This window comes from Myotis myotis, unplaced genomic scaffold (assembly GCF_014108235.1).
Source record: "Myotis myotis isolate mMyoMyo1 unplaced genomic scaffold, mMyoMyo1.p scaffold_m19_p_2, whole genome shotgun sequence".
NCBI lineage: Eukaryota > Metazoa > Chordata > Mammalia > Chiroptera > Vespertilionidae > Myotis > Myotis myotis.
The window spans coordinates 185,962,418-185,975,763 of NW_023416324.1; the positions used below are offsets into that span (position 1 = coordinate 185,962,418).

Below are 13,346 nucleotides of genomic sequence, written 5' to 3' on the forward strand. Positions count from 1 at the left end.
GTGGTGTGGGGGGAGCAGCAGAGACACTCTGCTATGCATTTCCTCTCCTATTCCTCCCTTGTACCTCACCCTCCTCCAGGGGTCGACCCTTGCAGCACACGCATAATAAGGTTCATAATAACTGCTCCTTCTTTAGAATGGCACTTCTAGACTACAGAGCACTTTCAGGCATCTACCAACTCTTTGCCTAGCCTGATCTAATGAGGATAGGAGATATAACAGAAATTGCTGTAAGATCAATCCCACTCTGCTCCAGCCCACCCCACCCCAAAAAGGGACATTGCAAGTGGTGAGTGGCTGCTGAGAAATATTTGTTCAGAATGCATGGACCTTAGCCATGCCTCAGGAGTTGTTTGTTCCTGTACTGGCCAGCAGTCTGCCATTCCATCACCAGAAGAGCTGAATTGCTGGGCTGTGGTAACCCATCCTACTGTCCACTCTCAGCCCATGGCTTCACTGGAGGTTCTCAACTCCTGAGGAATAGGGAAAGAAGTGATCTAGAAATGCATCGCTCTCTCCCTTTCAGGCTCTGAACTCCTTTCCTGATGCCAGCATTGGCCTGCAAAGGGGAGCCTGGCCAAATGACTGGTGGCTCCATTGCCTGAGGCCAATTCTGAAGGGAAGGATATTATGGCAGATCTATAATGTATATAACAAAAGGCTAATATGCAAATTGTCCTCTCGACTGTGAGTTCAACCGAGAGTTCAACCAGGAGTTCGACCAGGGGTGGGGCCGGCAGGACAACTGCCTGCAATCCCTCCCCCTGGCCAGCAACACCCCTAATTGCCGCCCCCCCCCACATCAGGGGCACCACCCCTGATCGCCCCCCAGCCCCCATCAGGGTCAGGGCTGGCCCACCAACCGCCTGCTGCCCCTCCCCCCAGCCGCCTGACCCAATTGGCCCAATCAGGGTGGGCTGGCCTGCCCCCACCCGTGCACAAATTCATGCACTGTGCCTCTAGTAATGTATGAAGGGAGATAGGTCCTAGTTTAGTGATTCCTGACTAAGCAAAACCATGGTGGTCTTATGGCCCAGAGTAGGACTGGATTCCACCCTGAAGCCATAATTTGTTTGTTGGCCTGCCTGGCTCCTGGGACTGAGCCACAGAGAAGAAATGGAAATATGAGTCCTCATCTGAGTCTCATCAGTTTATTGGCTATGGCTCTCCTACACAACTATCTTTGGAGTTCTGATCTCTGGTCTTTGGGGTGACAGGGAGTACTGTTAAGACCTTGTAGGACCCTGATGCCCTAACCGGTTTGGCTCAATGGATAGAGCGTCGGCCTGCGGACTCAAGGGTCCCAGGTTCGATTCCGGTCAAGGGCATGGACCTTGGTTGTGGGCACATCCCCAGTGGGAGTGTGCAGGAGGCAGCTGATCGATGTTTCTCTCTCATCGATGTTTCTAACTCTCTATCCTTCTCCCTTCCTCTCTGTAAAAAATCAATAAAATATATATAAAAAAAAAAAAAAAAAGACCTTGTAGGACCCTGAAAGTTGAAAAGAAATGAGAGTCATGTCCATATGGGCAGGGTTCTCATGGTCACTGCCAGGCCCTGGCTCCAATGCCTGTGGCTGCAGCTCCTCCCACCTGGGAATTGCCCTTCATTGAACTGTCAGTACTTTCATGGGGCTGAAATACCTGCAGACTTATTCCTCAGATATGAAAGGCCCATTGAAAGATATTAGAGGTTATCTGGTCTAGTCCACTAAGTCCATGTGTGGGGAGAAAATAGAGACTGAGAACTCCAGAGGCCAAATGCTTACAAGGGAAGTTATGTGCCAAGAAGTGGCAGGTCCAAACTTCCATGCAGCCCTCTGACTCTGAGTCCTCTGACTTTCTCTCATGTGGTTCATTCATCCATGCTGTCAGTCCTCTCTACCTCCAACCATGTTTTCTCTTGTTTCAACAGGTGAGCATGATCTTAACTCTGATGGTGCCATATTATGCCATTGACACGGAATCCCCACTCATGGAGATGTTTGTGGTTCATGGGTTCTATGCTGCAAAATTCATTGTGGCCATTGGGTCAGTTGCAGGACTGACAGTCAGCTTGCTGGGCTCCCTCTTCCCAATGCCGAGGGTCATTTATGCCATGGCTGGTGATGGGCTCCTTTTCAGGTAAGGTTTCCTGTACAGGGAGAATGTCACCCGCTGTCAGCCTGACTGCAACTTTGATCTGAGTGCCTGTCACATAGACTGTGGAACTTGTCACATCCTGGCAAAGAATTCGAGTTGAAAGAGCTTATGCCCTGAAACAGCTCCTCTATTTGACTCTGGGTCCCTCAATCCAGCACAAACTGATCTGTTCCTCTATCTGCCCCCTCTCCTGTTTGACATTGTATGTTCCTTTGTAAAAATGGTGAGTGCCAAACTGTGACACTGGGTGGCCGCCAGAAGGGAGAACCCATCCTGCTACATCTTAGGCCTGCCCTCATCTTGAGGCCTGGTACCTGGCCCTGTCCACACAGCCCCTCTGAAGTTGAAAAAGTTTTAAGTTTTCATCAAAGAGAGAATAATACCCTATGCACTGAACCTAATAATAGTAATAACAATAGCTATCATTCATTAAATATTGGTGCATCCCAGGTGCTTTGTATACAGTATGCCTTTAAGTCATCACAATAACTCTGTTTTGCAGATGAGTAAACTAGATAAGTATTCTCAGAGAGGCAAAAACCCTTGCCTCAAATCCCCCAGCTTTTGAGTGGGGGGGCCAGGATTTGAACCCAAGATGGTCTAACTCCAAAGACCAGACTTTTAACCACACCAGTATAGTGACATTTCCAGCTCCCTATCTTGAGCATGAAGTGGTCTATCTGCCCCCAGCACAGAGGTGATGTGGCCCCATCTCTTGGTTCCCAGTGTCCACCATGGAAGGGGCTTGCAGGGAAGGCATTCTTCCAGTGCACAAAGCAAGGTGGAAACCCTGGAGACCAGGAGCCCTTGGGTGCAGAGGGAACCAGCTCAGGGACTTTATCTCTGCCATTGGCTGTCACCTTCTGCTCCAGTTCCTCAGCCTATCCCTGAAGTCATCACCGTGTCTGAGTTGCTATATTAGGGAAGCTGGACAGATCAGGGAGAATCTGACCAATGTGTGGGGGTGTGATAGCTACACACATCCACAAGGTTTTTCTTCTGTCAAAGAAAATTAAAAGGAAAGACACTGGGTTCCAAGAACAGTTGTCTTGTCTTGTGTGAATCCTGAAAATAAGGGAGGAGTAGAAGAGGCAGTAGGGGGGAGGATCATGAAGAGAGCAGGAACCTAATTAAGGTCCACAGGAACTGCTAAGGAAGCAGCAGCCATTCAATCACTCTTGTTGGCCTCCAGTTGGTAACTGGCTGAATTTATCCTGCACCAATGAGTACTAGCTCCTAATTATTGTGCTATTTTACTAGCTTACTTCTTGTACTTTTGTTGTAAAGCTGTGCGTCCCAAGGTTTGGCATAAGTCAGACTCCGGAGGTTTTTTTAATGCATAGTTTGTTGAGCCCCACTCCCAGAGATTCTGATGTGGTAGGTCTCAGGTGAAACCTGAAACTATGTATTTCTCACAAGTTCCAAGGCAATGCTGGTGCTACTGATACATGGACCATACTTTGGTTTACTCAGGTCCAGAGGACCCCCAAACATTTATCTCATCTAGTAGGTGTGTGACTATCACTTCTTCCCAGCAAAGCCTGGATTTCAATTTAGGTTTCTGAAATACCTCCTAGATTCAAGATTCAATCAACCCTTCACATCACATAATAGACTGGGGACTTTAATAAAAAGTTTGTCTCAAAACTGAGGAATTAAAGTAAACTGTTTTTAAATTATATTCCAGGAACAAAATCCTAGGGTCAGAAGCACAGCTGTATTTAAAACAGTGAATCCATAAGCCAATTGGAGGGGCCGGACCAGGAGGAATTAAGCCATGTTAGAATCAGTCACCATCTGTAGCCATGTTAACCCTGTGCTTCATTAACCCTCCAGGTTTCTAGCTCATGTGAGCTCCTACACGGAGACGCCAGTGGTGGCCTGCATCGTGTCGGGGTTCCTGGCGGCTCTCCTCTCGCTACTAGTCAGCCTGAGAGATCTGATTGAGATGATGTCCATCGGCACACTCCTTGCCTACACCTTGGTCTCTGTCTGTGTCTTGCTCCTTCGATACCAACCAGAGAGTGACATTGATGGTTTTGTCAAGTTCTTGTCTGAGGAGCACACAAAGAAGAAGGAGGGCATTCTGGCTGACAGTGAGAAGGAAGTTTGTTCTCCTGTGAGTGAAGGAGAAGAGTTTTCTGGCCCTGCCACCAACCCATGTGGGGCCAAGAACTTACCATCCTTGGGAGACAATGAGATGCTCATAGGGAAATCAGACAAGTCAACCTACAATGTCAACCACCCCAACTACGGCACTGTGGACATGACCACAGGCATAGAAGCCGACGAATCTGAAAACATTTATCTCATCAAGTTAAAAAAGCTGATCGGGCCCCGTTACTACACCATGAGGATCCGGTTGGGCCTTCCAGGCAAAATGGACCGGCCCACAGCCGCTACGGGGCACACGGTGACCATCTGCGTGCTCCTGCTCTTCATCCTCATGTTCATCTTCTGCTCCTTCATCATCTTTGGTTCTGACTACATCTCAGAGAAGAGCTGGTGGGCCATCCTTCTGGTTGTTCTGATGGTGCTGCTGATTAGTGCCCTGGTGTTTGTGATCCTGCAGCAGCCAGAGAACCCCAAAAAGCTGCCCTATATGGCCCCTTGCCTCCCCTTTGTGCCTGCCTTTGCCATGCTGGTGAACATCTATCTCATGCTAAAGCTCTCCACCATCACATGGATCCGGTTTGCCGTCTGGTGCTTTGTGGGTAAGCAACTTCCTTGGGAGCCTTGAGAGTTCCCTTTTAAGGCATTGAACAGCTTATCCCAAAATAATCTTCTTGCTGGGCTAGGTATTACCATTCCAAGAAAAATCTGGCTGGTTCTATGGACACTTGCTTTCTGCATTAGAGTCAAGAAAGTCAGTTATACCCTTTCTGCCTACTGTGGTCTTGGTCGTTGGTTCTGAAGAATGATGCTGATCAATCCATCACTTCCATGAATACTATTACCGGACAGTCTTCTTATGGATAATTAATACCATAAAAAGTCCACTTTAAATGAATCCACATAAAAAAGAGGAGAAAACAGCATTATAAACATAAGGGTCGGAAAAATTGATTGGCATTCTATCTTAGAAACTAAAAATTATGAAAAAAAAGTATTTGACAAAATTAAATTAAAATAGGAACCATGCCATACTTTTTTAAGTGAGCAAAGTGTAAATTAAGTATGGATTTTTTGGCATCATTTTCGTCTGATAAAATTGCATTATGGCACCATTTAACATCCCTCAATTCATATTGACTTTCATAAACTATTCAAGATTTTTTCATTCCCCCCCAACCCACCCCCAAGGTCCTTTCTTATCCTTTGATATTCCAAGCATTCTCTTGGGAAGTACCCATCACGTCATCATCCTTCTTCTGTTGATAACTGAGATGAGTCTGTCAGGTCCTCAATTGTTCACAGTTTTGGGTATAAATAGAGTTGCTCTCTCTAAGCTCACTTTCATTGCCTTCAAGAAGTTCCGTACCTTCCCCAAGATTTCTAATTTTCCTTTGTGATCTACTTATACTATATTCACAATAGATGTTTATCATATCTAACAATCACTGATTTTATGAGATGGCTGGGGATTGGTGCTAATAGTAACCTGAGAGGGATGTTTAACTGGAGACTAATTTTAAAGTTGTTTAGTCACTATTTTTATGTTCCCTATACAACTTGGTAACCCTAGGGTCTCTGTTAACAAATACTTAGTTAAGGAGGATCCTTAGGTGCTTTGAGGAATAGGAAAGCAATAGAATAAGTAACTCCTGCCTTAAGGAGAGGATAGACAAATATGCATGAATCAACTAGCCTGGTCAAGACAGTACAGAGACTCATGGATTAGTAAACAATCCACTCCTTGAGGCCAGGGATATAGGTGTTCAACATTATGGCCTCTGTGCCTGGAACATAGTAGGTGCTTAATAAATACTTCTCTGTTATTATAAAGCACTCATTAAATGAGAAACAAAGAAACTTCCTATCACAATAACCAGAAAGGACTTTGAGGAGGTAGAATTGGAACTGGGCCTATAAGGTAAGGTTTAGACAGAGGGAAGTGGGGGGTAGCGGGGGGGGGGGGGGGCATGGTACTCAAAGGAAAAGCATATGTCTTCCAGCAGATTCCTCGCCTCTGAAGGACATTCTGTACCTTCCTATAAGTATTTTGTTTCAATTTTCCAGTCTTCTAAGTCTCATCCCTTGTTAGACATTACGGGTATTTCTTCAGGGGACAACATCACTGACTCGTCAAAGTTTTAACCATTTATATGATTCATTCACAATCTCTCTTCTCTGTTTAAACATTTTTCCACTGGAACATGTAGCTAAGCAATGGAAAGATCCTACCATGGGTAGAGTGACTGAAGTGGGTAGAAATATTTTAGTTATATATTTGTGAAATGAATGAAGGTATAGACACAAAGATACATGGACTTGCTGAATCATTGCTAGGCTATTAAAGCTGGAAGGGGCCTTCACTTTCTAGGTCAGTGTTACCCACAGTGGGGTGACTATTCCATTGGTAATATTTGGGCTGATTTTAGAGGGCATATGAATAAACTTTTTATAATTACTATACATCTTCACATTACTAGAAAAAAATAGACATACTCATATAAATCTGGTGATTAATTTTAATTTAAAAAGGGAGTCAAATTAAGAAAACCATTAGTACTAAATAGTACCAGTGCTATATGATTCATAGTTATAATTAACATATATAACACTTATCACATAGTCATTATTCTGAGGGCTTTCTTTATATTAACTTATTTAATCTTCACAGCAATCTCCATTTTACAGATGAGGAAACTGAGGTATCTGACGGAGGTTACATCGCTAGAATATAGCAGAGCCAAAATTAGAACTCAGGTAGTGTGGGTCCAGAGTCCATGGTCATAGCCGCTACACTAAAAATAAATAAAGTTTTAAAAACACTAATATAGTCCACCACCTCCACACTTGTCCCTCTCTCAATTTCACAGATGAGCAAACTGAACCTCCACGAGGTTAAATTACATGATCAAGGTCAACAGGAAGTTACTCGTGGAGCTATTACTACAATCCAACATCTCCATGCTCAGATCTGGGGCTCCTACCTCCCTACCACGTTCCTCTGAGAAGACCTTTATATTGGATCAGAAAGTTTGATATGTAGTTTGTGTGGATCAACACATAACATCAGGCAGGGCTGGCTTCCTGGGCGAACGAACTGTGCAGTCACACAGGACCCCACACTTGGCTGAATGCTCTGTTGCTGCCTTCTTGAATTCTTAACAATTTTTTAACAAGGGGCGCCATGGTTTCATTTTGCACTGGGGCCCACAAATTAAGTAGCTGGTTCTACATGATATCTATGGTCTCTGGAACCCCAAAGGCATTTTGCAAAAGTGGTGAGGTGGCAGGGACCCTTGCCTTTTGAGTCAAACATCGCTGGGTTCAAATCACAACTCTGTCACCTTTGTCTTGTGACCTTGGGAAGTTTACTTAACTCCTTTGGGCCTCAGTTTATAGGTTACTCATCTGCAAAAATGCCGATAATTTACTAGCTTTGATGTGGTGGCTCTTTGGGGCTTAAATAAGAAAATATTGGGGAAAGCAACGAGAACTATTTCTTTCCTGCCTTTCTTTTCAGAACCTGAAGTGATTCATTGTCCCCCAGACTAGCTATCACATGCCAAAGTACAGCGTGAACCTGTTCTGACTCAGGCTGCCCTCCCAGTTATCAGAAGAAAACTCCCAGAGAGCCTTTTGTAATAAAGTTTTGCTGATAGCACAAACTTCAAGCTCGCTCCAGAAACCGATACTCCCTGGCAGGGGAGGATGCCACCCTGCAGCCTGGGGCCAGCCAGACGGGCACAGGAGCCCACAGGTCAGCAAGCACCCAGCTGTGAGCTACTAACTGCTTTGGCATGGTGATTTTTGAAGGCTGGTGTACTAGTCAGCTCCGCCTAGAACAGTGGTTCTCAACCTTGGCTGCACATTAGAATCACCTGGGAATCTTTTTAAAATCCTGATTTCTGGGCCTCATCTCCAGAAATTCTGTTTCTTTGTTATGGGGTGGGGCCACAACATTAGTAACAAAGAAACAGAATTTCCGGAGGATGAGGCCCAGAAATCAGGATTTTAAAAAGACTCCCAGGTGATTCTAATGTGCAGCCAAGGACTCTAGAACAAAGATACGCACATCAGAATCACCTGAGTTGTTTTTAAAACATTCTACGCCCAGGGTGTCCGCCATAGGGATTTTCTGATTCAGTTGATCTGAGATGGCCAATACTGGGGGTATTTTTTGTGTGCAGGTCACTTTAACATGCAGCCATGTTTAAAATGATCTAGAACAGTAGTTCTTAAAATGTGTCCCCTGACCAGCAGCGTCAGCGTCACCTGGGAACTAGTTAGAAATGCATTTGGACTCTAGCACCACCAAAACAGAATCTCCAAAAGCAATGTAGGTTTTAACAAGCCCCCCCCCAACCCCCCAACACGTGATTTTGATGTATGCTTAAATTTGAGAGCAACTCATCTAGAGAGAAGAATAACAAGATATTAGCAAGCAAGGCAGATTACTTAATTACAAAACTCCCTGTTTTTCAAAATAAATGTTTGCTTATATAAAATACATCCATCCCACAACACCAAATTGGCTTATAAAGTCTTCAATGATATTATAGACTAAATATCCCACCTCTAAACCTCTGAGTCTCAAAAAATGTCAGATTTTTCCTCTTAATCTCTATTCATAGTATAGCTTTCCTGGAGAGAACAGTAGAGGTATTTTTAAATGGAGCTTCTTATGAAACATCAGGTAATTTTTTAAAGATTTAGGCTGAGTCATAACTTGATAATCTTCCTGATACATTTTTTACCCAACCCTCTATAAATGAATCTTAATACAGCATTTTGTCACAATGTTTTCCTAAGCTTTGACCTTCAGAAGACACGACTCATAGAGTTAAATGAGGCACAAGTCCCAACAAGATTACCCAGCACTTGTTTCTTTTCTTCAGGAAAGAGAAGTAATCCAACAGCAAATGGTTAATAATCTCAACAAAATGAGCACAAAGCAGCCTTCATTCTCCTTTTCTCTTGGCTGATGCAGTTTTGTGAAGACCACCTCAAAGAGTTGGGCAGAGTCTCGGGGATATGAAAGTAGGAGGGACCAGAGAGAACACTGTGCAATGGGTTTTCAAGGGCATCTTTCAGGTCAACTCTTCCCTATGGGCCATTATTATGAATCAATTATCTGTTAGACCAGTTTGTGGGCTCCCTTCCCTTGAAGGCTGCCAAGTTTTCATCTGAAATGTTTTCAGTCCCTCTGAGGAAAACAAATTATTGCCTATAGATGTAGAGAACAAATAGAACTTGTGATTTGGACAATGGAGCCCATATATCCTGTACTAAAACATAAATATTCCAAAGAGAAGACACCACCTATGGTCTTGGAGCTATCATCTGAAATGTTATTGGGAATTGACCAAAGCAGCCATTGTGATGAGGGGAACAGGAGGAAAAGAAGGGGGCCATGAATTGGGAATTGAGAGGGCACGGAAATAAACAAATTCCCAATGAGCTGTTCCATACATAAGTTTGAAATTCTCCTTGTAGGCACAGGAGAAAACCACTGGCACCTTCAACATCAGAAGAGTAAGAAAAATCATGAAGGCCAGGCTGAGGATGGCAACAGGGCCAGTGGGATTCCAAGAAGGAGGGAGTGTGGTGGCGGATCCTGCTATAGTCAAGTATGCCTGCTGGCAGAGGGGCTGTGCAGGACAGGGAGACACGCAGGGAGGAAGGGGCGGGTGATGAACCCGGGGCACCTGAGAATGAAGGGAGAGCGGGCCATCGCAGAGATGGAAGGCCCTGTCGTGGGCATGTGCAGTGCACCTGGAACAGACTTAGAGCCACGAAAGAGCAGAGGCTGGGCTTCCTTCCCTCCGCGTTGTGTGTGTGTGTGAGATTCCTTCACGTCGTTGCCTATAGTTTTAGTTTGTTCATTCTCCTTGCCAGCTAGCCTTGCTCTGTGGCAATACACCCCAAGGGATTTATCCTTTGTGTCCATGGACATTTAGCGTGTTTCCGGTTTGGGGCTATTAGGAATAGAACCTCTAAGAACATTCCTGTACATGCATGTGGTGGTCACATGGACACATTTCCCTTGGGTTTCTGTTGAGTTAGAAGAAGAACTGCTGGCTTGGATCATTACATTTTTTAAAATATTCTTTAACAAAAGGCATTCTTTCTCATGGCCATTATACCCTTCAAATGAAATAAGCGTTCCCAGCTCCATTTTGCAGATGGGAACTTGAGACCTAAAGTAATGTGGCTTTGTGCCCGTTTTGATTAGTTTCAGGGCCAGGGAGAGAATCTTTCCATCCTAAGCCTGCTCTTCCTGGCCACTCCATAGTAAACCTTATTGCTATTACAGTCAACAGGACTTGTGGTGTACAAAATAACCAGCAACGTGGGAGTTGGAGACTGCACTGGATGGGAGGACACCTCCGTACCATCCAGTCTTCATTTCTGCATTGGCAAATGTGTTTGGAAAGTTGATCCCAGAGTCATAAAAATAAAAAAGGCTCCGGGCAAAACAAAGTGCCCCAGTTATCTGCAGCGGGCAGGGCTTCCTGATGGAAAGTGCTCCCCAGGAAGAGGCAGCTCCACCCAGCCGAGGTCAGGTGGCCCACCTCGTCCCACCCTGACACGGAGCTCTGAGCAGAGGACAGGCAGTTCCTGGGGGACTCCAGAGGTCGGGGACCTGCTCCCCAGCCTGAGTTTGTGCCTGCAGAATTGGAAACCTACTGTTATCCATCTGCAGGTGCCCCAGTCTCTTCTCAGAGTTAAGTTTTTGTTCTAGGTTTTCTCCCAGATGATCCAGAGGACCCTTCCTCTCACCCCTCTCCCTTGTAGATTTGGGGTCATTTGCTTAATTATCACAGAGCAGATCTACACAAGTAGACATGGAGGCATATTGCCTGCTCATACTGAGGTGCCCCGGCATCTGAGGGCAGGCTTGGCATTTCTAAACCTTCCCAAGGCATTTAGGTGGGATGGGAACAGCACCCCCTCTGGATTCAAGAGATGTGAGTTCCGGTGCCATTTTGATCACTGAAGGACTATGCACTTCCTAGCTTCTCAGGGATGATGAACAAGAAAATGCTTTTTTATAAAGGGCTTGACGATCACAGAGTGTCCTACTACATAAAGCCCATTCAATTGCTGAAGGCAAGGTCCTTCCTCCATCTAGCCCCAACTTCTCCTGGGCACACTTTCCACCAGGGACCTCTATCTAGAAAAGAAGCCAAAGCCTCCCTTTGAATAGTTCCCTTCACTGCAAACAGCCTTTCACAGACTGACAGCCATTACCTTTGACCAGAGCTAGCATGCAGCCGCGTGCCCCAGCACAGCCATGCCTGTTCTTAAAATACTGAACCTCTTCTGCTGCTAACTAGTCTCTGCCTTGAGTGCCACTCCCACCAGGACCCACCAACTAAAAATTAACTCTTGTCCCACAGGGGAGCCTCCAGGTCCATTTTTGGTTTTGGTTTTGTTTGTTTGTTGTGTTGTGTTGTACTGCAGCATAAATATTGATTCCCTTCTGATTTTCAGTATCACACCTGCCTTTCACTTATTACAGATATAAGATATGTAACTACAAAGCAGTGGATCAAAGTTTTCAAGGAATGGCAGAATTAAAGATGCAAATAGAATAAATAATAGTATTTATCAATTAGCCATCGTATTCTCAAGGCTTGATTCCAAATGACTTCAGGCTTATGCCAAAATCAAATTCACTCTCAAAAATAAAACCTTGCCATCTTTAAGTGTTTACAAAAGAATATAATACCAGTCCCTGTGACAATCTAAATAACTGTGCCCAAAACTATTTCACTCAATGACAGCATCACTGAAAAAACTACATAGCCTCATGAGGTGAAGAGTTTCCCCCTCGTATGTAATAATTCAGGGAAATTATTACTAGTAGATATCATATGATATTAAAAAATTATTCGTTTTTATTTATTTTATTTTTTCCATCACCATTTATCTGCTCTATGCCCTCCTCCACCTCCACCCACCCCTGTCCCCTCTTACTATTGTCCATGTCCATGAGTTATCTCTTTTTTTTATTAGTTTTCAAATGTGTAATGATACTAAGTTAAATTTTTAAAGGAGTCTGCTTTAGAAGTATATACATAGGATGAAAGGGATTTGTCTCAAAATAATCTAAAGAGAAGGAATCAGGAGAGTGGGTGTCAGGGGAAATCTAGTGATGTGTCCATGAGGTTCTTTATGCTTTTCTCTCCACTTTTACATATGTTCAAAAAAAATCTTCAAAATAAAAAATTAAGCAGAAACTTTTTCAACCAGTCTATACTTCATAGCCACCCCTGGTGGACGGACGCACCCTGGACTGGGGTGTGGAGAGACCCAGAGGATTCGCAGTCTGACCACTAACTGTGTGGCTGTGGACAATCCTTTCTCTGTCCTGTGCCCAATTTCTTGTCAGTGAAATGCACATAACCATAACCTTATACTCTCTCTCTCTCTCTCTCTCTCTCTCTCTCTCTCTCTCTCTCTCTCTCAAACAGGCTAGGAGGAGTCTAAACAAGGTAACATTTGTATAATCTTTTGAGCTCCTTGAGATAAAGGTGCCACACCCTTTAAGATCTCGGCACCCAGAGCTGTTGTGTGAAGTTTAGTTAAGATGATTCAGGTTTCCCAGAATCCCCGGAGATTTTTCAGAAACTACCTCATGCTGAGTTCTCTAAGCCAAGTGGAAGAAGGAGCAGAAACAAAACCCCCTGCTTCCACACAGGAGGCTTTTAGCAGCTCTGTTTACCCCTCCGACACAAAGCCTTTGTTTATGTGTGACAGATGGTGCTGCATGTTCCTCTCCTCTCCTCTTCTCTCTCTCTCCTCCCTCCCTCACTTCATTGGTTCCCTTCTGTTTCTTTGTCCCCCTCCACTTTTTCTTTTCTCTGGTCCTTCTCTGCTTCCCACCACTCTTCCTGAATTGGCTGAGGGTCGGCAAGAGGGATAAAGGCAAACAGAGAGCCAGGACTTGGAGAATACCTACTATCTATTCCGTCGGGCTGCATGCACAGTTGCTTCTTGGTTTATGGCACTCATATTTGAAATGTGTTTTTGAAGGCAGAGTGATACACCGTTGAAACTGTAGGGGGCTCAGAGCCCATAAATATTTAT

At 44.6% G+C, this 13,346-nt stretch overlaps 1 protein-coding gene across 1 annotated transcript in view; it reads left to right on the plus strand.

Annotated features, from left to right (window-relative positions):
• Positions 1-13,346, plus strand: part of SLC7A14 (solute carrier family 7 member 14) — a 101,280-nt gene that overhangs the window by 83,089 nt on the left and 4,845 nt on the right. The window contains exons 6-7 of the mRNA XM_036347130.1: positions 1,915-2,123; positions 3,978-4,855. Of these exons, the coding sequence (XP_036203023.1) occupies positions 1,915-2,123; positions 3,978-4,855 (1,087 nt within the window). The remainder of the gene's footprint in view (positions 1-1,914; positions 2,124-3,977; positions 4,856-13,346) is intronic.